The sequence below is a fragment of the Vigna unguiculata genome, chromosome 2 (assembly GCF_037176805.1).
Source record: "Vigna unguiculata cultivar grain cowpea cultivar isolate G323 ecotype 2 chromosome 2, ASM3717680v1, whole genome shotgun sequence".
Lineage (NCBI taxonomy): Eukaryota > Viridiplantae > Streptophyta > Magnoliopsida > Fabales > Fabaceae > Vigna > Vigna unguiculata.
This window is the reverse complement of record NC_140793.1, coordinates 30,489,417-30,512,737: the sequence shown is the minus strand read 5'-3', so window position 1 is coordinate 30,512,737 and position 23,321 is coordinate 30,489,417. Positions and strand designations below refer to the sequence as shown.

Sequence of the window (23,321 nt, the reverse complement as noted above, 5' to 3'; positions counted from 1 at the left end):
AATTAAGATAAAGAAAATATTAACAATTAATAATTATTCATAATCTGTTTTCATAAATTTATATTTATGAAATAAAAGTATTTTTCAAAGAGATCAATTTTATTTAAATTGACAAGTTTGTACCATGAAATTTGGACTTTTATAAAGATGAATTTTGTTTGTTCTAATAATTTTTCACGCAATTTTATTTAAATTATACTAGCATAAACACATGCGCGATAATGCCTGTGTGTATATATTTTTTAAATACGCATGATATTATATTAGTAGGTGATAATATTGTAATATTATTAAGTTGTTATATAAACTAAAATTATATTTATTAAAAATAAAGTGAAATATATCAGAACAAATGAAAGAATAATCATTGATAAATAAAGAAAAAGAGAAGAAGCAAAAATAGCCGAATTTATAAAAAATTGTAAAGTAACGGTCAATTTTTAAAAATTTAATAAATTATTATATTTAAAGGGTAAAATCGATATTTTGAAATGTGGAAAAAAAAATCCCTTTATATATTGTTATAGATTTTAAAATCGCCTTTTGAATTTAAGTTTATATTTTAAAAATAATATTTTAATAATATAATTTAATACATATATTTTTGTAAGACGTAACAAGATTGATAACAAGACAAATAGTGGATAACTGCTATCTGTATTTGCGCAGTCACGTTCCCATCTAGACTTGATTCAGACCCTAACTTTTAGATATCCAAATTCTAATCTTATGCAATACTCGTTATTTTTTTTTTAAAATCACATATAATAATGTATAGGATGCTGCTTCCTACACCACATCCTTATATTATGTAATGCATAGTCTTTTATTTTATGTAACAAAAAACATCGTATAATATTGAAAAATACAATTAATTTTTCCACAGTCAATTTTTAGGGTAAAAACATGTTTTAGTCCTTAAAATATATCAGTTTCTAAAAGCGAACAAAAATAAAAGAAGCCCAATCTTTCAAGCTCTATTAAAATATTTTTCAATTTCCAAACAAGAAATTTATACAACCTTGATTTACCTTCCTCTCCCCTCATGCAGTTAATGATATTTATTATACAAATATCATTACTAGGACAAATCAGTCCACAACTACAAAGTGGGGTACAAATTTGAATTTATAAAAAAAAAAAACAAAAAAAAACAAAGAAAAAAAAACACAAATATTCTTCACTAATTACCTCCCAACATAATCTTCCTAGTACTTTTTCTTTCCCCTTAATGTTTTCCACTACTGAGGATTGAAAAAGCTGACATTAACACCAGTATCAATGATAACATACAAACTAGATACAACCAAAACCACACTCAAACACACCCCCAATGTTCCCAAGAACCAATTCAAGCCCCACATCGCACTGTACTTCTTTGGCTTCTTGGTCTTGAGCCACATAAAACAAGGGTACGCGAACGTCACCGGCAATGCCACTCCTCCGATTAACCCTGCCAACTGAGACAAAAATGGAACAGCCACTCCTATGAAGAAACACACAAACCCAAAGAACACACGAATGCATGCTCGTAGCCACCATGGACATGGCTTCTTCATCCTTGTAGTGTACTGTGACTCCATGTCATCAAATGCTGGCATGCCATAGATTTGAAATGAGCACAAAGCATTCGCCACCACAAAGAAACTCGTCAATCCCAGCACAAATCTTGACACATCATGGGAATGGAACATGTACAGAGCTGTCAACATTCCTCCGTTTGATGGAATCTGTAAATTTTCATCCCATATCAGAATATGTTTCTACTTTTGCACAAAATTGAGATTTTTTGTTAGAAACTTTCGTATAATTTCATCTTCTAACCTAATCGTGTAAAAAACTTTTACGTGTAAGATGATGTTTTTATTAATGTTTGAATTATTTATGTCAGACAACTCTAATTCAAATGACAACTTAAAAGACCATTTAAAATACGGTTAAAAAATTATATTTACTCATTTTCAAAATTTAAAAATAAAAATATATTAAAATTTCAGATAATAATAAATTTCAATTTTGTATCTGAGACCGAAAACATGTTTAAGTATATAAATTATAGAAAAATAATTTTTTGACTACTAAATTTTGACAACTTTCTCTTACAACTTTAAGTGTTATTTTTTAAGTGGTTTTTCATTTTTCATTTTTCTCATTCTCAATATTCAAAAACCACTTATAAGATGACATCTTATATTATAGAAAAAAGTTGTCAAAATTTAGTAGTTAAAATATCATTGTACTAAATTATAATAAAAGACTATGTATGCTTACCAATTGGCCATAAGCCCAGTAGCCACCAATGGTTAAAGGAAACAAGCATGCTGCAATGAGGGCATAAGAAACCTTAACTCCTTTCCACATTGGCACGTGTGATGGGTGCTTCTCACTTGAAGGCATAGTGGACTGCAAGAAAAAAAAAATGGAAATTTTTTAATGATGTTTTATTTCTACATTGATGGCTTAACAAGAAATGTTTTTTTTTTATTTGATCGGTTAATGCGAAGAAAACTCCCCTTATCTACAGTGATGGTGACTTTCTTAACCTTAACTCAATTCATTGAAATAATAATTGAGATTTGTATGGTAGAGGTAATGGAAGCCACTTTCAAATAATTATTAAACTATGAAGCCACCAACTCAACTAACTGTTATCTTACCTATTAAATATTTAATAAGATTGATTATACTTCATACTTATCTTGATATCATGACTTTCTTCTATGTTGGAACATTATTAATTACTCCAAAAAACAAAGTCCTCAGCTAACTTCAATAATGTATGCTTGACCAGTTCTACACTAGTTTTTCAACAACTTTGATCTCTACTTTGAAAGCAGCTCTAATGTCAACTAAGCAATGTAAAAACATATTTCATTCTACCAAGTCAAAAGATAAAAGGTAAATAAATTTCAAATTCTTTCTGCTTATGTAAACTCTATGAATGATATAGAAAGTCCTACGTCGATTATAAAATTTCATAATATAAAAAAAGTGGATGTAATTTTTATTTTACAAGTTGGTTTTGCGGATTTAAATTAAGTTTAGAAATTCACTTCTTAATTCAATTCTTAATTCTTTACCTGAATTTCAAGGATGAGATTGTGGCCCCTGAAAGCAAAGGCAACGATACCTAAGGCATTGAGAACACTAAAGGCATTTTCAACACTGCTTCCACCCCTTATAGGATCATAGTTGACACCAGCTAGGGCACCCTGTGCTACAGAGGTAATCCAAATGGAGGTACAGTACCCTACAGCAGTGACTGCTCCAATGAGTGATATCCCAGCAATGGAATTCAAGTTTGGCAACTGAGACAGCACCACTGCTGCACATGTAAACACCAAGTACCATTCCACAGTAGTCATGGGTTTTGCAGTGCATGAATCACCACACACCACTTCATAGAATGTCCTTGCAGTAGATCCTCCTATGATGATCAATGTCGTGCATGTTCCTGCTGATAGGTACAATATTGGAAACAGTGCTAGCAATTTCCCTAGTTTCTCCCCTGCAACAACAAAATTCTCCTTTAGCTTCCACCAAAACTGGTTTAGTTAATTTATCAGTTAATAAGTTAGAACAATTCTAAATCTAAAGAAGTGGATTATAAGTATAACTCAACTTCGTAAAATGGTATCGGTTTGTAAAATAAGATTTATATTCTATTTATATATTATGGAATAGTCTTATTTTTAGTCGATATAAAATTTTTATGCATAAAAAATATAGAGTACACGGATGCAGAAATCATACCAAAGGTAGCACCACAAAGTTGAAGGTATCGACAGTAGCGTACACCTTGCTCCACTGACTCGTGAAGATTGACCAGAAGCCATAAGGTGTAAAGTTGCCAAATGAAAGCCAGAGTCAAACTTATGATACCCCATGTCCTGCAAACACCAAATAAATAAAAAAATGTTACTTCAAAATTATACAGTTGAAGCAAAAATCACAGTGGGCCATGGAACACATCAGTTTTTTGTATTGTGTTTGAAACCAAATAATTGAGCACAGAAAGAAACATTGAATAATGACACAACAGAAGAAAAAGAGAAACATCCACGAAGATTACATGGAACGTGCATCGTTTACTATTATAATATAGAATGTTGTCATTTTATATATCGTACAAGTTGACAAGTTGTTTTTATGATTGTCTTTTAATAATAATTCCAGCTATACTTTTTACCTACCAAGTACATACATATCCTAACTGTAATTTGATACATTCTCTTATATATATGAAGGGAAGGAAAATAACAAAAAGAGGAAAAAGACCACAGATATTCAAAAAAATTATCGATTCTAACTTAATTTTGATATTATGGTAGAAATGAGTTTTAAACCTAACTCAATCCTACAAAATTGATTTGGCTTATAAGGTAAAATTTACACCTGACTTACATATTGTGAATTGGTTTTATCTATAGTCGACGTGGGAAGTCCAACAATTGATATCGTAAAAGAAACATGTTGTATTATCATTCGAAAATCAAAGATGAATATATTGAAAACTTACCATCCAAGAACAGTTAAGGCAACAGGGAGAACAAGAGCCTGAGTTCCAATTCCAGAACAAAGGGTATGAAAAGCAGCATAATACTTGTTACCATTTCTGGACTCAGTGATTGGAAGCCAAGCATCTTGAGGATCAAGTTTGGTGAACCTAAGAGCTTTTCTGACAGGGCTTCCCAAAGGGGTGATGAACCTTGGAGTTAAGTTAGAGAGCCTAAGTGGGGTTCTTGGGGTTCTTGGTGTTCTAGGAGTCTTAGTTTTAGGACGTGGTGCCTCTCCATTCTCTGGGTGAAGAAGGGGTGACCTAGTTAGAGAAGGTGAATGAAGCTGAGAGGGTGGACATGACACAGGTGGAGATGCCACAACAGGTGTTCCCATCACTGAAGCTGTTCTAGGGGTTATTGGTGCAGACCATATTTCCTTAGCTTCACCAGCACCAGCCATTTTTTTCCGACCTAGTTTTTAGTTTTTGTTCTGCACTTGATGTGTGCTATGTTGTTGTGTTCTCTCCTCCACCTTCTGTGTGCTCTCAAACATTTGGACGTATATATATAGTGTGGTGTGGAGGGGCCATTCATATCATAATTCAACATTACTTTTTTGACTGATTTCAACATATATGATATTTTTTTTTTCATTTGCACAGTCATTGTTGTGCATGTATATAATAAAACAAACCTTTGGGTAGGATTTTAATTTAATAATATGAACATTATATGGTCAATCCATTTTAGCATGCCAATTATGGCTCAAAATAAGCATGTAGAAACGTGGGTGGAATAATATTAGTGCACCATAACATGCATTATTTTTGAGACTTTTTTTTTGTGTGACCGTCTTAAATGTTAAAGTAGCCACCTAGGTTGGCCAAGAATTTTCAGTATTGTTTTTTTGACGGCAACATTTTCAGAATTGTTTAAGCACCAAGTTGTTTCTCAACTCAATCCTGTTTATTTTCAAGGACGAATTTGACCAATAAATATGGCTGCCAATCTGTCATGCTTCTAAAATACTGTCACATAATTAATATATATATATATATATATATATATATATATATATATATATATATATAATATAATATAATATAATAGCCGCTGTAATGGACACAATAAATAAACAATGTTTGTTCATATAACTTAAACTTCACATAATTACTGTCTTGTAAAGTCGTGTTGTGAAATGATTTTACCTCTAGTAATTACTTATAACCGCTGTAATTAATACAGAAGATAAATGCTTATTTTATATAAGTAAATTATTTGAATATGTGAATTATATAATAACAATTAAAACATATAATAAGTAGATATTTTTAAAATATAAAATACATTTTTTTATTTATGACTAATGAATGTATATATGTGATTATTTTTTCTTATGATAAAAATAATAAAATTATTATTATTATAAAAGTAAATATAAATAAATTTTACAATTTTTTTATGAATAGTTTTTACAGGTAATTTTTTTGTAATATAGTTATTTTAGTTTAAAAAATAGTTAAACAAACAGGATAAAATATAAAATTGAAAGTAAAATATGTACATTAAAATTAAAAGGAAAATCTCCTTTACATAATGCTATAAATGAAGGATTATACTTTGATGATAAAAATTGTTTTAAGTTAGTAATAGATTCTTTTAAAAATTAATTTAAAAAAAACAATATAGATCGAAACAAACAAGGGATCATGAAGAAGGTCTAACATTATTATCGTGGAAAAAAAAATTTAAACATTAAAATTATAATATTTTAACAAACCTTTTTTAATAAATTTTATTTTCAACTTGTTAAAAATAATTTTTAGTTTAGAATAAATCATTTTCTAGCTATTGGTTTAAAATGGATGGAAGTTGTTACATTGTTGAATATAGTAATAGAAATGGTCCCACATTTAGCACTAAGATATATATGCATATACTATGTAAAAAATAAATGAGAAGTTGGTCAACAAAATGCATCTCATGTCAAATGAGACTTTCAACTCAACTACCGTGTGTGCTGGTGAAGCTTCTTGTTATGTTCATAAACACGTCACCATTGCACCACAAAGTTAAAAATAACGATCACATGGTCACTTTGTTTTACGACAAACAGTATTTGACAAAACCAGAAAAACATCTTAGTCAAACTGTTTTCTTTACAAATTTTTGTCCCATTAACCGATTTCCTTTCTGTCAATTTAATATATCTTAGTATAAGGTTGAGAAACCAATAAACACATACTATCACTTTTAATCCAAAATTATTTCCTAATTAAACACGAGTCTCTCATAGATCACAATACTTGCTCTTATGCACAAATATTTTAACGCCGATCATTTCTTTTCACGTCATTTAGACATGTTTTTGTTTTTTGTTTTTTTTTTAAAAAAAGAGTTTATGAAACCTGTTGTTATATATTTTTCACATATAAGTTATATCTTTTTGTTATAGTTATACGATCAATCAATTTGATACAGTTATTGAACTGTTGAATTATGTATTTCTCATATGGATTATATATATATATATATATATATATATATATATATATATATATATATTTTATACATATATAAAGTATTTGATATTATTTTTAATCTGAAAACCTTAAAACAATAGTGTTATAAATTTTTCTTTATATAATATATAACTTTATATATTCTTTAGATAAACCATTAATACTACTGTTAGACTTTCTGAGGAGAAATATAAAAAATATTTAACACAACCAATAAATATGAACAAGTATTTGTCTAAAAAAATTAGGATATCATTTTCAACAATAAAATTTTAAAATGATAAATTTATATATTTTTCATTTACTCCTAACACCCCTTAAATTTTTAAGATTTAAATATGTTTTTAGTTCTTGATACGAAATTGAAATTTATCTTTGTCCGAAATTTTAATATATTTTGATTCCCAAATTTTAAAATTGAATGAATATAATTCTTTTAACGTAATTATGTTAAATTTTTTGATGTGTCAAACACACTTCATACTATAATTTGAATTATTTACACTATTTGACACGTTTTCACTTTAGTATTAATCGGAAATCATATTTGACACGTTAACAAAAATTTAACTTAAATGGATTAAAATAATTGTATCAATTAACTTTTAATATTTTGGAACTAAAATATATCAAAATTTTGTATATAAAAACAAACTTCAATTTTGTATTAAAATTCAAAGACAAAAACCTTTTTAACTCAATTCTTAATATCAGTGCAAAATTGTCTCCCTTCGTGTCAAAAGACTTTTGGTTGTATTTTGAGGAGGAAACCCAAATTGGCGTCACGTATATATTAATTAATTTCATAGCAGAAGCCTCACACGACAAAAAAAAAGTTTGGTCCGATATCTTGATTATTCATAGGAATGTCGAAACTAAGAGACTTTTTGAAAGGAAAATTATGTTAAAATCTTCATTTGTCAAATGTCTTTTTTGGAAAGTTGCACCATGTTTGTGCAATTACATAAGACGATTTGATTATTGTGTGGTAGAACTTTTCTAGGGCGTAGAAACAGAGTTTGAACAAGGTGTGTGCTGTGGTCGTCGTTGATTTTTTTTTTTTTTTTGGGAAATATATATAAATTAAAAGCACCATTTTATTTTATACAAATTATAAAGTAGGTTAGTCTTGCAAGGAAGGTAAAAGTTATTGGCTTGTCTTGGTGGTCAATGTACACACATACACTAAGACATTATCAGTTCAACAAAACTGGTAGCTATTAATTAACTTTTAATCTGTTAGGGTTTTCAATAAACAAAGTCTTAGTCCAATCTTCTCATCTGTATTTTTTTAATAAGAAACTTGATAGTGATTTTTAATTTTTAGTAATATTAGATATATGACTATGATACTCGATTTTTGTGTATACATATGAGTTTCATTTTTACGTGAATCATCTTCGTAAGAATAAATTATGGATGGTTAGGAATAGTTCAAATGTGAGCCAAAAATTTCACTAGATAAAATAAACAAAGTTTAACAATATATAAAAATAAAGATTCATAATTTTGTTATTTTAAAATTTTAGGATAAAAATGTGTCAAACAACTTATATATGTGTAAGACTAATATAGAACTACAATTTTTTTATAATTATAATATGAAAAATACAAATCCAACATGGACTGTAACCTATATGAAAAATATAAACCTAACATGGATTACATATTATAATAAAAAAATTATTTAAATTAGGTAAGATGATTATGAAAGACAACTTTTTTAATATTTAATTTAGTTGTACATTTAGAATATCAATTTGAGATTTTTCATCACACATCACACAGTTGAAACTATTAATATGATGGTAACGGCATACATTCTATATTCTCGTAATTAAAATGGCATCTTGACAAATTTTGGTCTTGACTTTTCCTATATCTCTCTTCACATGTAGTGATATTTCAAGCTACATATAAAAATACGTAGAAATAAAAAAAAAAATAGTATATTTAGTTTAATAGCAATTATGTAGAATTAGTGAACACACGTGTTTTTTCTTTTTATTATAGTAAAAAACATATATTTAAAAAATTAATTATTAAAATAAAAAGTATATACATAAAATAGTTATATTTGTTGGAATTTTTATGTTAGAAATACATTTTCTTTTAAATATAGTTGTAAGAATAGAGGTGACTCAAATTATATTTGGTGATCCATGTATATTATTCGACCAACTTCTTTACTGAATAATGGATGTATTATTGTTTCTATAATGGCCCTATAGATTAATGAAATGTGCTTACGATTTGATTGGTAGGTACATAGTTGGAATAAATAAAAAAAAACATTATATGTATTTCAACAACCGAAGAAAAAAAGAGAATCGAATTCCTTCAAAATTTAACCTTCAATTATTTAAGTATAAAGTGTATATTAAAAGAAATCAAGAGACTATTTTTTTTTAACCTTGTCATATCTCGATAATGGATAAAAGAGAAAAGTTTGACCGATGTAATTAGTTATAAATTCATATGTGAGTTTGAATCTCACATTAAATAGAAATAGAAAAATATAATAATATGTGTATTTAAAAACTCATTTTTTTTAAGATTTTTTTTATTATTATATAGATTTCTCGTGCGAAAATTTGTTAGTATTAGATATTTCTAATAAATCTATTTCGAAAGATAAAAAGAAAGAGGTAAGTCTTAATGAATATACTCAAACACATTAAATATTTTATTTTTAAATTAATACTTTTTTAGTTCATATTTATAATAATTGTTCGATATATTTTCTTAAAAATTTCAATATGGTCTTATTATTTATTAGGAGAGTCGATATGGTTCTAACTATTGTTAACGTTGTTAGATTGTGATGATTTGACAAAATGATACATTTGTATTTTAAAAAAAAAAAGTGTTCAAATCATTCTATCAAGTTATTATCTTGTAATTATGTTAACGTTAATTATTGAAATAGATTACATTGTTTTTTTTTAATAAATATTTGAGATCACATAAAAAATTAAAAAAAAAAGTATATGTTGAATAATTGTTACAAAGATAAAAATGATAATAAGCCTTTATGTTTTATCTTAAATGATTTGAGATAAATTTTTTTAAGGAATTTGATTCTTCTTTTTGGTTGTTGAAATAAATGTCAATTGTTTAGAGATATGTATACATCTAATGTAAGCAAATTTAATTAATCTACAATGACATAATAAAAAGAGTGCATCATTAATATTGAAAAGGAGTTGGTGGAATTTTATATAACTTCTTGAGTGTATGGAACAACACATATAGTTTTGGAACCACTATCTACTACCTACCTCTTAAGAGAAGTCAAAGTGATACACGTGTTCAAATGCTATAACTTCTCCACATCTTCCTCATGCTTTATGTAGAACGAAAATTCTTTTTCCTACTAACACTTTTTCACGTATTCGAATAAAAGTTCAAACCTACTTTTGAGAATTAGTGCACATATACATAAGATACAACGAAAAAAGAACAAAGTTATTGAGTTCAATACAAAATTACATTTGAGCTACTTAATTAGCATTCAAACACAATTAATAACGTGGTGTGCAAGTAATTAATGTACTCAAACTTAGGTTTGTTAAGACATTATCGAGTTTAATCCTTATTGAAAACAATTTTGTAGTCATATTGTTCTTGTCTTCGAGCTAAATTAATACGAGGAAAAAATATTGTTGGAGAATATTAGTTAACACTTAAATGGGAGAAGACATAAATATGTTGATGTGATGCGATCCAAACTTTAAGGAAAAAGAAAGTAAAAAGGATTTTGTTTTCTAATATAGACTTATAAAAACAAAATTTGGCAACTTTTTTCAAAACTTGGGTTCCAATTTATGTGTATAAGTTAATTAATTAGAAGACTTATTTTTATTTTTTTTATTTTAGATTTATTTCTATTATTATATTCCATAAATATAAAATTTTTGTTTTGTCTTTATTTTTATCAGAAGCGGTATACTGCACATCCATAAAACATGATATTAATGATCATTCAAGGTAATACATGTTTATTTTTTATTTTTTCAAAGTCAAACATAAATCAACAAATTATAATTATATTATGGTCATGCTGATCGGTGCACTTGGGATACTGGATAATTAATATATATTAGATTCTATAAAAGTACATAAATAAGTGTAATATTAAATAAAATCTGACTTAATAACTATTAATGCAATTTTATTTTTTTAAAGGACAAAAATGTCCATAAATATTATACATGTATATTTAATATTTTATTTAATATTCACAAATAAAAGTTAAAAAAATTACTTAATAAAATAACTATATTAAAATGTTGCTAAAAATTAAATATAGTTAAATATAAGAAAGTTTAAATTAACAGAAAAATCAACAAAAAAAAATAGTGTTAAACATCTAAACATGTTACAAAAAAAGAACAATTAAAGTGTCAATTTGAGACTTAATTGATTTTTTTAGTAGAGACCTTACAAATTTCAAAGTTTTTGTTTTGTAACAGTAAGTTATTGTCTAAAAATTTAAAAGAGTATTTTTGTCTTTATAAATTTTATTATGTGCATTTATACTATTTTAATTACTATATATAATTATTTCAGTTTTCAATGTAAAAATGATGATATTAAAACATATTTATTATTCCTTAACCAGTGCCTTTAGGGTACTGGTTAACATTCTCCTTATATTATTAAATAAAAATGGGATATTGTTAACCAATGTCTTTAACATACTGATTAAGGTAATTAATATGCATTAAATCCTATAAAATATACATAAGTAAATGTGATATTAAATTAATATGACTTAATACTATTAATGTAATTTTATTTTATTTAAAGGATAAAAATGTTCATAAGTATTGTACATGTGTGTTTCATATTTTATTTAATGTTCACAAATAAAAGTTAAAAAATAATTAAATAATTAAATAACTACGTGTTAATGTTGCTAAAAATCAAATATAATTAAACATAAGAAAGTTTAAATTAACAAAACAACCACGAAAATAAAATAGTGTTAAAATTTTAAAAAAATTATAAAAAAAAACAACTAAAAAATTCATTCAAATCAAAATTTATTTCATTGTTGCTCTTATCTCTATCGCTATCTCCATCCAATGTGCAATTTGCCTTCTAGAAAGCATATTCAAAACAAAAAAGGAAAATTAATTTGAAGGAGTAGTAGAAAGACAAATTTTTTTCACAAAAAGTGTAATAATTTAATCACTGAATAATAATTTTTTTTTTTTTACAAAACTTAAAGACATACATTTCAAAGGTTTACCGGTTTTCACATTTAAGACTTTACTCTGAGAGATTCTTGAAGTGCCACCAGAGATTTTTGTTTTCTTTTTATTTTTATTTTTGCAAAACTTAAAGACGTACATTTCAAAGGTTTACCCGTTTTCACATTTAAGACTTTACTTTGAGAGATTCTTGAAGTGCCACCAGAGATTTTTGTTTTCTTTTTAGTAGAGAGACCTTAAAAATTCCAAAATCATTCTTGTATCAGTAGTTATTGTCTAAGAGTTAAAAATAGTATTTTTTTTTTGTCTTTATAAAATCTGTTATATGCATTTATACCGTCTTAATTAATGTCTTAATTAATGTATTTAATTATTTTAATTTTTAATGTAAAAATGATGAACCAATACAAATTAATTATCATTAATCGGTGACCTAAGATACTAGTTAGCATTTTCCGTAAAAATATAAAATAATACTTGAATAAAAATGAATGGTTGTACATCTAAAAATCAGTTAAAATAATAATAATAAATAATAATAAAAAAGCATTAATACAATCTGATAAATTACCTAAAAAAATATTTTAATAATAATAAAAAGACTATATATATATATATATTTCTTGTTATATATACACGTAGTCTTCATATTTAATTTAAAAAGTTAGATAATACTTATATTTATACTTAATTAATACATATTTATTTTTTAAAATGAAAACGAATTTGGAAGACCGATTAATTTGCTATCCCTAGTTATATGGCACTGCAATTTATTTATTTATTTTGCCTTTCCCTTTCATTTTACATTGGCGGTTTATGAAACTCAACTCATAAATTTGGTATGTAAAAGACGGTTGGCAGACGTATAAAATATTGAATGCATGCAACATTGACTTTTGTTAATTTAGTTTAACTTTCATAGAATCTCACTATAAAAAATAATTTCTTTTATATTAGAAAAGTTAATAGTTTTTGTCAGCTTAAATATATATTTTAATGATAGTATATGATCAAACCAATAACTTATAAAATATTCTTAGTACATTTGAATCAGAAAAAATATCGGTACAAAATTAAATTACAAACCCAGAAAGATCCAAATCCAAACTGCACCAACATAAAAAAATAAAATAAAATGAACCTACCTCAAAGTCACCTTCAAAAGTCTTCTTACACTTCACTTTTTCAATTTTTTTAAACCAACCTTATGCATACGTTTGCTTCTAATATATTCAAAATGATATTCAAAAAGATTAAGTGTTGATATTATCTAACAATTATTGAAGAATGCAATATATATGAAAAAATCAAGTTGTTATGAAGTTTAAAACGAAGATTAGTTGAGACGTCAAAATTTGCAAAAAAGAAGGAAAACAACAAAATTAAATATTAAATATTTGTTTACAAATATAAGATCGTAACAACCCTCATCCTTTTAAAATTTTAGATAAAATCCAATTTTTAGTTATATACAACATAAATATGGAAATAAAAGAATTTAAAAAATAAAAAATAGATAAGAATGTTGAAAGATAAAATTATAAATTCTTGACATGATTGTAGAATACACAATACCTTAAAGAATTATGTACTTTATTTTTTTTTCTAAACCATCTATAGTATATTTTTGAAGTACATAATTTCTTATCAGGTTTTTTGGCAAGAATGTTTGAGGTTAGTTAGTACCATGAATAAGGATTGTTAAGAAGGTGTAAATTGGGTTTTATAGGTGCAATTGTTAGAAAAAAATATAAGGGCCCAACAATTGCACGTAAAGCCCAAAAATAGGTAGCCCAAATAGGTTCGCGAAAAGCCCAACCCCAATTTCAGAGGCACGCACCTCTTTGATACTGTTCGTTCGGTCACGACAAGGAACGCAGTACAGTAACACTTTTTTGAACTCACTCTTGGTTCGTTGAAATTGAAACCAAGAGTAATAATTTTTGTGAATTAGAGTAACGATTACTTCAGAAAAGCATCATCACTTGAATTATATGTTGCTGGAAATTTAACAATGGGAGTGATAAAGGATGGAACAATCTCAGGGGTTGTACCCGAACCTGAAGGATTTTTGGTGCACTATCCTGCGTATCCTTCGTCTATCTCTCGAGCTGTTGATACTCTTGGTGGAATTCAAGGCATTCTCAAGGTATTGCTAACCCTAATTTTGTTGTATGATTAGATTAATTAATCAATGTCGTTGCTTATTACTTTTACATTTTGTTCAAATTGTGAATTTTGTATGCCTTTATCTTTCTAGTTCCTTCATGCTGATTGCAGTTTCTGTTAATTTTTGCTTTTGGAGTGACGTTTTAGGCTCGGAGTTCACAATCAAATAAATTGGAGCTCCGTTTCCGTCCCGAAGACCCGTATTCACACCCTGCATTTGGGGAGCTTCGTCCCACTAACTCTCTGCTTCTCAAAATTTCGAAGAGAAAGTCTCCATGTGTTCGTGAAGCCGAAGAAGCTTCTAGCAGCTCCGGAGTGAAAAATGGGGAGCAAGAAAATCAACCGGAAAGTGAGCGGAAGCAAGAGGAAAGTCTTTGTGCTGACATCGTTGCTCGGGTTACTGACGCTTATTTTTTTGATGGTTCGACACTTTAAAGTGTTATTTTTTCTTTTTTTTAAAGAATTTAATTAGATTTTTGCGATCTCTTAAGCGAGTTATATGGTTGATTTTATTTTTGTATTTAAAAAAATAATGAAGGGATGGCGGACTACCAACATGTGATTCCAGTCCATGCTGATGTTGCCAGGAGGAAGAAGCGTAATTGGCCAGAGCTAGAAGAACCGCTTTTTGGTGAATATTTTGTTTTAATGTTTCTGTTACTCCAACTTAATGTCTTTGGTGTGATTAATGGCTGTTATTAAGGTTAGTGGCTTGTGTTGTGTTCTGTCATAGATAAGGGTGGTTTCATGGATCCGGATCATGAGGATGTTATGATTATAGTGCCTCCAATTTTTTCTCCAAAAGATGTGCCAGAAAATTTAGTGTAAGTTTCTCTGAAATTTCTTGTTTAGTGATCAGATACTTAATTTAAGAGAGAAGTCAGGGAACAGCATGCAATACCATAATTGTTGAAAATACAAAGAAAATGACCTGGACATTATTATCAATCTTCATGATGAGGAAAGCTCTGGAGACTCGCTTGAGAGGATATTTATTTTGTTATCTGTTATTCTTTTTTGTTTTAGCTCTTATAGTTCATTTATAGTTTTCAGGATTGGTTTGTTTAAAATTATTTTGTCATCTTGTGTACATTTATAGTGTATTGCCTCTGTGGTACCTTTCAGCGAGGCTGTATTTCTTGCCAATTTATATCTGTATGTTCTGTACATTTTTTCTGCAGTTTGGTGTCTTCGGAGATTATGACACATTAAATTCTTAAAATTGATGCATTTAATATCTTTAAGAATAAAGAAAATAGGGATTGAGATTAAAACTCACTTCTAACATGGTATTAGAGCCAAGTTAAAGTCTATCTTAGCGAACTTTCTTGGACATTCTGTTCCACCCAATATCGGGCCGTTAACGGACTACCCACTAATTTCTTATCCCACGCACGAGATGAATATACCTCGGCGTGAGGGAGTGGGTTGGAAGTCCCACATCGACTAGAGATAAGGCTAATTCACAATATATAAGTGAGGTGCAAACCTCACCTTACAAGCCGGTTTTTTGTGGGGTTGAGTTAGGATTAAAACCCACTTCTAACAAATATCTTCATTTCTCGTGTCTTTCCGCTCCACTGATGGAGTGGGAGTTGGCAATGAAGTTCTCAGTTGTACTTGGTTTTCCTATTAGTTGTCTACATCATAAGTTTTTTATTGTAACTTTTGTTGGTTACCCTTGTAAAGATTTGACTGGCAATTTTATTTTGTATTAACTTTACGATGAAGGGACATAGTCATTTTCTTATTTCAGCTTGAGACCAGCTGCCATACCGAGCTCAAAAAAGAAACAAGAGGAAGTTATACAACAACACCTTATCGAGGTAAGGATAATTCAGATAAATTTCTTAATAGTATATAGACATAAAATTTAATCATTTTCGTAGGTAGGAGTATATTAGTGACAGTTGGTAAGTGTTGATGACTTGTCTGAGTCTCTTTGGCTCTGATTCACAATTACTTCTCTGCAGAATCCTTCATATGAGTCTATTGATTGAAAATTTTTATTAGTTAGTCTGACCCATTCGTTGTCTGTTTAACTTTCTATCATCCTGACATTTCATACATATAAACATGTAAATATCTTTTCCTTGCTGGGCATAGTAATAACGGCATTAAAGTAAAGGGGTTAGATATATTTAGAGAGAGGTGAATGAAGTACCTAGCGAACTTGATATAACATTAAACAAACACACACACACACAAACACAAAATCAACAACACAGACCCATTTAATTATTTTAGGATCTAATTGCAAGGTATGAGACATGAATCCTACATTGGTAGTATATAATGGTAGTGTGATGTTCATAAGGCTTTGGGCTCTCCAACTACAATTGCTAGCTTATGTGGTGTGGTCTTCCAAGATTCTTATCAATTGGTATTATAGATTTCCGCCATGTCTCTCTGCTGCAAACACATTACAGTTTTTGCTGAGGACTGGTCAAAGGGCTAATTAGTATATTGCTGCCTGTGTGGTTTCTAGGGCTGCAGGGTGTGGTGTGATGTTAGGATTCAACTGTAAGGTACAGGGCATGGACCCATTCTGGACATATGAGATTCAAATATGGGATTTATCAGTCCTTGGGATTTTCCACTGTAACAGCTAGCATTTGTGTTGTTCTCCCAAGGTTCTTGTCATAGGACAAATAAGTGTCAGGCTTATGAATATTTAAATGGTAGTTGAATGTCACTAGTCCTGTTAAGAATCACTATTCATATAAAAGAATTGAATTTAGAGTTAGTGATTTAATGAAATAGGGACCTTCAATTGTTAGCAGTTGAGTGCATTAGAAGCTAAAATTAAGGATTTTGTAGAAAACAAACTAGAAGAATCCAACCCAAACCATCCTATATAAATTAGCAGAGAAATTGATAGGCTAAGATCAAAAGTGTTTGTACTGACCGGCTAATTTACCACTCTAGTTTCTGTGACTTGTGAAACTAAAATTCCAAATAAAATTAGGGTCTTGACCTAAAGGAACATTAATTATCGTTGACTTGAGCAAAAATAGAGAGATAATAGGTATGTAAAGCTTCAAAAAAAGGAAAGACCTAAGTTTCCTTTGAAAAATTTATACTCTTGTTCTGTTTCAGGTAAAAAGTTCGTTACTGAAATCAAATGACAGTTTTTTCCCATGGTGATAGTAGTTAATTTGTCATTTATTTTCGGCCAGTAATGAAAAAGATCACATAATGAAAATCTGTTGATACTAGGTGACATATACATTGAAAAGAACTAAAATGAATTCTGTGTAATTTTTTGCTTTGCTGTCATCAGTCATATGCATTATTTTTAAGAAAATTTTTTCTTGTGATGTGGCAGATGGATGTGGAGATGGAGCCAGTCCTTGCACTTGATTTTGATATTAAAGATATCCTTTTATCAATTGGTAGAATTATCGTATTTCAAACTTATTTAAGTTGTAAAGCTCTATGGGATTATATTATGCCTATTTTTATCGTTTTAGCTCCTTTGGATTATTATTATTTTTTCTTAAATTTCTTCTATAGTATACATTTGAACCATTCTTGATTAATTTTAGCACATTGCTGATATCAACAAAGTACTTGCAAATTAGTACTATTATTTAGTATCTCACTGTTGCTGTATGTTCAGTGTATTTTCCCATTTGGACCCATTAATTTTTTTTTTTTAAATTTTATAGGTTTTCTCTTTGTTGATATTTCTTTGCTTTTTGAATCAAATTTTGGAAATTTTTTTGCAATAAATAGATCTTAGTGCAATTTGCACTTTGTGGTTCTATGTTTCCTTAGCTGTCCTACATATTCCTAAGAAAGTGAATTGGGAGGAATACATACCACAAGGCTCAGATCAGTGGGAGTTACAGATGGTTGTATCTGGAATGTTTGATGAGCGACCTATATGGTCCAAAGATTCTCTTACTGAACGCTTGCACAAGAAGGGCTTAAGCTTTTCGCATGGCATGCTCAGAAGGTGACTGAAGTAAATTCAGCTGATTAGCTTTTGGAAAGTGTAACAATTGAATTGCGAGTGACCATCTGTTCTTTCTTGCAGGCTTCTATCTAGAATTTCTTATTACTTTTCCAGTGGCCCGTTTCTAAGGTTCTGGATCAAGAAAGGATATGATCCACGCAAGGATCCCAATTCTCGCATGTGAGACTTACTTCATAATTTCTAAATAATGTCTTGGATTCTAGTCATGCATTTGCACTAAAAAGGTGTTTGATAGTATGACAACATATTGTATTATTCTTTCAAAATGATGAGAAAATCTATATTATTATTTTTCACTCCATTTGGTTTCCTATTTCCTGAGTTTTGAGTCTGTCTAGCTTAACCTAATTCTTTTTGGTTAACTTTCTCAATGATGATTGATGGAAGATGTAGGGTAGTATGACCTGGAACTTCCAGTTAATTTAGAGGGTTAGCTTTGAATTTTCAGTATCGTACAATGTTAGGTTTAAAAAGGCGTGTCATACAATTTGGGCTATTTTTTTTTTTGTGTGAAATTGTGCCTTTACTTTAGGTGCTTGCATGGCATTAATTCAAGCCTTTTTACCTAGAATTTATTACTACTTTATAATTTGCTTAAGGGCCATCATGGTGGTTCCTACAGTACAGCAGTTCATCCTAGTTTGGTCACACTTAAGCTGTAAGTGAACTGACACTGAGATACACAATTACAGCCATCACTGCAACCACCTCATTGACTTCCTCTATCAGTTTTGTGAGGCAACGAACAATGACTTGTTGGTATCTATCAGAGCAGTAAAATAGAACAGGAGTAAGAAACATGTGCTCCAGGGGTGTACCCTCTGAACTAGGATCAGTTGTTCTTAGGAGCTTCACAGGTTTTGGTAAGACCAAGATGAGTTGGCTTTCTAGCTAAATGTATGCTACTTTTGGTGTATTTAGCTTTAATCCTTTTTCAAGTACTATTTTCAGATTTTATATCATATCAGGGAGAGGATTGTTTTTATAAATTATCATTTTTTTTCCATGCCTCTTCTTAGGAGTCCCCCACACGGATATGAAGAAACTGGATGGTTTATTTGTTAATCTGGTTTCAGATTCCGTTCTGGTTCATAATTGACCAACTATCCATGAGCTTCGGATGATATTTGCCTATAATATTGAATCTTCAAATATGAATTTATATATTTTGTACCATGGTCTAATAACACACAATCTTCATTCAGTCAAGCATTTTTTTAGTGAATTTTTATTAGCTGTACTTTTGTTCAATAAATTTGAATCTTCAATCTGTTGACTACGTTTAGCTTTTTGGTTTAGCAGTTATCAAAGAATCGATTATCGAGTACCTGTCCCATTACGAAGTTACTGTGATGCTCATTTAGCCAATAAGTAAGTCTTTTTCTTCGTTTTATCTCTTTCTGCGTTAACATAGCTGTTGACTGTAATTTGGAATCACAAAAGTGAAGAGAAAGAGATCACTGGAATTTACTACAATCACAATTAAATTTATTTGCTGACATCTAGGTTGATATAACATATCTGGTTTTTGCCACAATAAGTTGTTTTCTCATTCGTTATTATCTTGCTATTTAAGTTGTTTTTCATTCGAAAGGGCTATTGTTTCATGCAGATCAAAACACAAATGGGAGGATATATGTGCCTTTCGCGTCTTCCCTTACAAGTTCCAGACTTCCTTGCAGTTTTTTGACCTTGTTGATGATTATATTCAATCAGAAATAAAGAAGTCTCCACTCCAATCAACTTGCACTGTACTTCCTTTATATGAAGTTTTATTTAATATCTCGCTAATTATGCTGACACATTTTGTGCTGACACACTTGATATCGCCAACTTTTAAAAGACAAACATGCTTTACCTGTTACTGTGCATTTACGTTTTTCATATTTTTTCTATTGCGTAGCATAGAGGTCCCTTATGTGTTATCTATGAATGATGTGGAATTGCTCATTTTTCCTTTTTGCTTGAGCAGTCAAGGAGTAGCAAATTTATTCCATATAATATTGGTTTACTCTGAAATTTGTGCATGTCGAATTGTTGTGTAATTTATGCCACAAAAGATAACATAAAAAAATGCTTGATTTAATATATCATGCTTGAAGTTATGAGAAAACTCATTAACTAAGTTGCATCCAAAATGCTACTCTTGCAGTTTGCAACTGGTTGGTTCTCACAACACATGATCAATTGTATCAGACAACGTCTTATGGTGCGATTCCTATCAGTATTTCCCAAGCCTGGTGCCGAGAATTTACTCAGAGCTGCTACTTTAAAGTTTGAAAAGTTGAGGAGGGAGACCTACAGACATGCGATGAAGCTCGACGAAGAAGAATGCCAACAACCTAATTTAGGTTCTCCTTTTATTTATTTTTTCTTTTTCTTTTCCCACAGTTCTTTATATTTATTATTGTTATTGCTTTAGTAAATTAATAGAGCCAACGGAATAATTCCACATCTAATAATATGATGTAAGAAGAATAATTAAATCCCCTTTTAAACTTTGTCTAGTTCCTAGCCTTTCATTAGTTATTACACTTCTATTTCTCAAGAAACCCCTACATTTCTATTGAGTATTTAATGATTGAAACTTGAAAGGGAGAATTCCGAGCCAAAGTTTTCTAATTTGTTTCCTCAAACGGTTATTTGTTTTGTATCAGACTTTATTAATGTAGTTAGAACAAATTCTGTTTTTCTAATTTGTTGTTTAATATGAATGGGAACTAATTAGAAGATTTGTTGTCCTTGTAAAACAATAGTTTAATATATTCAAGTAAAAATTACTCTTTTCTGATCTGTTGAATAACATTTGATTAAGAAAATATCAATGAAAAAATTTGTGTCATGGACACAGCTTTGGAAGAGCATGAAGAACTTGATAATGCTGAAGATGAAGAGGAGGCAGCTGAGGGTAACGATAGTGAAGAAGAATGGGAAGAAGAACTCGATCTGGTGATTTTTTTTTTCTATCTATTTTATGCTTTTGTGCTTTGTCATTAGATTAGGTTAGTAATGACTTTTAAACTGAATATATATTTTTTTATGTTGTTGATACGTGTAGGCTGGAGATATTCAAATTCCTCTGCAGTCTCAGTCGTGTATCCTTTTCTATTTCAACTCTAAATTTAATTAATTAAAGAACTAAAAGTTGATAATTATATAATTCATACATACTACCGCAATTATGCTTTTTAAAATTTTGCACATAGAAGTTTATGTTTCTCATTGTTAAGCTATTAGATTGGTACGTGTTAAGAGAAGATAGATTTTTATCGTGTAAGTTAGGTTTCATCAAGGCTCTCAACTGACACTTTTTGGACTCCCTTACAATGTTCAGATACCAACAATGAGAATTTTTCAAGGACTCATTTACAGGAACTTTTTGGTAGCTTTCCGCATAATGAAGTTGATGGTGCCAACCTGCTACTAACAAATGATAGCGACGAAGAATATCACATATACGAGGAAGACAGTGAGGAGAATTACTCCGACGAATGATTTCTGACATTCTTAGTTACATACGAGGGTAAACATCGGTATATATTTGTTGATTAAATTTTTATCATGTAACCTAGTGTCCCTTTTTATTATAAAGAAGTAGAAGTAGATAGAAAATAGAAAATAGTAGAGAAATGGGCATGAATGATTTAAAGAAAATATTGTTTCATTTTGTATCTATTTTTGTCGATAATTATAAAATATATCATTTTATTTTTAATTTATCTTTTGTTTTTTCTGAAGATGACTGTAGAAGGTTGAAACATAATATGAGAAAACAGTAAAATATACATTTTTGCTGTAGAAACATATTATGAATCCCGATTTTTATGCTTACTAACACTTTCAGTACTGTGCTGATTGAAATTGTGATATCTGAGAGTGTGAAAAATAAAGTGATATATCACTAATCACTAATTATAATAGATATGTATTCCTACAGCATCCAACATGAATGGGTCTTGACCTAACTGAGGCATATTTGAGTCTATTTGGTCCCTTATTCATAAAAATATATGATATTAAACACTCCTTATTCATTAAATGCACTATTCCTTTCCCATTTTCCTCAGCTAGCACTCTTGCACTTGTTCTATAATTGTTGCTAAAAACCATAGTTTTCTAGAATATGTGGTTGAGTAACCACTAGCTTTAGGTCCAAAACTTTGTCATACATCCCATCTTAACTTCAAGGCTCCTGTTCTAATAATTGTAGGTTTGTAGGTGTATAATAGCATACTTTAAGTGCTCATTCCACAGTTGAAATAGATCGAATGGTTTAAGTTTTGCAGTTGTGTACTATTGTAAGTAGAATAATTATGTAATTTGTGGGTCCAAATTAGGGTGATGGGTGATAGGGTGATGGTGGAAATTAATAAAAAAAAAATATGATGCACAAACATCTTATTTTTAGTTTAAAATATTATTTTTTAGGATGAATATCAACCTAAAAAAGATACAAATATTATTTTTTATTAGATATTAGAATGATGTAAAAAAAAAACGAAGTTGTAGATATAAAAATTTTCAAACAAAAATGACTTCTCTACGTGACCTTTTTATCAAAAAATCATGTTTAAATATTTTAAAAAGATTTTTTTGACTGATATATTATTTGATTATATATTTTATATACAATCATATTATATATAACTATAAATATTAATAGTAGATTTTATAATAAAAGAAAGTAAATTTGAAATTTTAAGTTTTGGACATATGAAGTTATGGGTAACTCTTAGCATATTGATTCAAATTTTCACCTCTACTTAAATTGTATTGATTTATTTAATATAAATGTCAGTTATATAACATATGAAAAAAAAAAGATTACAGGAATTAAAATAAAAAAATAAAGATAAGTTGAATGGACACCACAATTTTATATGTTATTTAATAATACAAAGTTGAGATACTTATTATAAAATTAATA

At 28.9% G+C, this 23,321-nt stretch overlaps 2 protein-coding genes across 2 annotated transcripts; one reads left to right on the top strand and one right to left on the bottom strand.

Annotated features, from left to right (window-relative positions):
- Nucleotides 1-968: 968 nt before the first annotated feature.
- On the bottom strand, nucleotides 969-5,022 carry LOC114173535 (lysine histidine transporter-like 8). The gene is made up of 5 exons (XM_028058001.2): nucleotides 4,520-5,022; nucleotides 3,754-3,890; nucleotides 3,081-3,508; nucleotides 2,272-2,403; nucleotides 969-1,730 (listed from the first exon to the last, which is right to left on the bottom strand). The coding sequence occupies exons 1-5, from the start codon at nucleotides 4,957-4,959 to the stop codon at nucleotides 1,242-1,244; spliced, it is 1,626 nt and encodes a 541-aa protein (XP_027913802.2). The 5' UTR covers nucleotides 4,960-5,022; the 3' UTR covers nucleotides 969-1,241.
- A 9,072-nt stretch (nucleotides 5,023-14,094) lies between these two features.
- On the top strand, nucleotides 14,095-21,979 carry LOC114166375 (uncharacterized). Its single transcript, XM_085670136.1, has 14 exons — nucleotides 14,095-14,392; nucleotides 14,560-14,833; nucleotides 14,951-15,043; nucleotides 15,146-15,236; nucleotides 16,169-16,238; nucleotides 17,741-17,793; nucleotides 18,206-18,373; nucleotides 18,455-18,553; nucleotides 19,697-19,765; nucleotides 20,007-20,145; nucleotides 20,547-20,745; nucleotides 21,246-21,343; nucleotides 21,453-21,489; nucleotides 21,729-21,979. Exons 1-14 carry the CDS (start codon nucleotides 14,258-14,260, stop codon nucleotides 21,887-21,889), a joined length of 1,686 nt encoding a protein of 561 aa, XP_085526262.1. The 5' UTR covers nucleotides 14,095-14,257; the 3' UTR covers nucleotides 21,890-21,979.
- The last annotated feature ends 1,342 nt before the right edge of the window (nucleotides 21,980-23,321 follow it).

Bases quoted from the DNA above. Each gene is read 5' to 3' on its own strand.
- LOC114166375 (XM_085670136.1), top strand. From the start codon at position 14,258: ATGGGAGTGATAAAGGATGGAACAATCTCAGGGGTTGTACCCGAACCT. The intron at 15,044-15,145 runs GTGAATATTTTG...GTTCTGTCATAG, and splicing joins GCTAGAAGAACCGCTTTTTG to ATAAGGGTGGTTTCATGGAT. The intron at 15,237-16,168 runs GTAAGTTTCTCT...TTCTTATTTCAG, and splicing joins GATGTGCCAGAAAATTTAGT to CTTGAGACCAGCTGCCATAC.
- LOC114173535 (XM_028058001.2), bottom strand. From the start codon at position 4,959: ATGGCTGGTGCTGGTGAAGCTAAGGAAATATGGTCTGCACCAATAACC. The intron at 3,891-4,519 runs GTAAGTTTTCAA...TGGTGTTTGCAG, and splicing joins GCCTTAACTGTTCTTGGATG to GACATGGGGTATCATAAGTT. The intron at 1,731-2,271 runs GTAAGCATACAT...GAAAATTTACAG, and splicing joins ACTGGGCTTATGGCCAATTG to ATTCCATCAAACGGAGGAAT.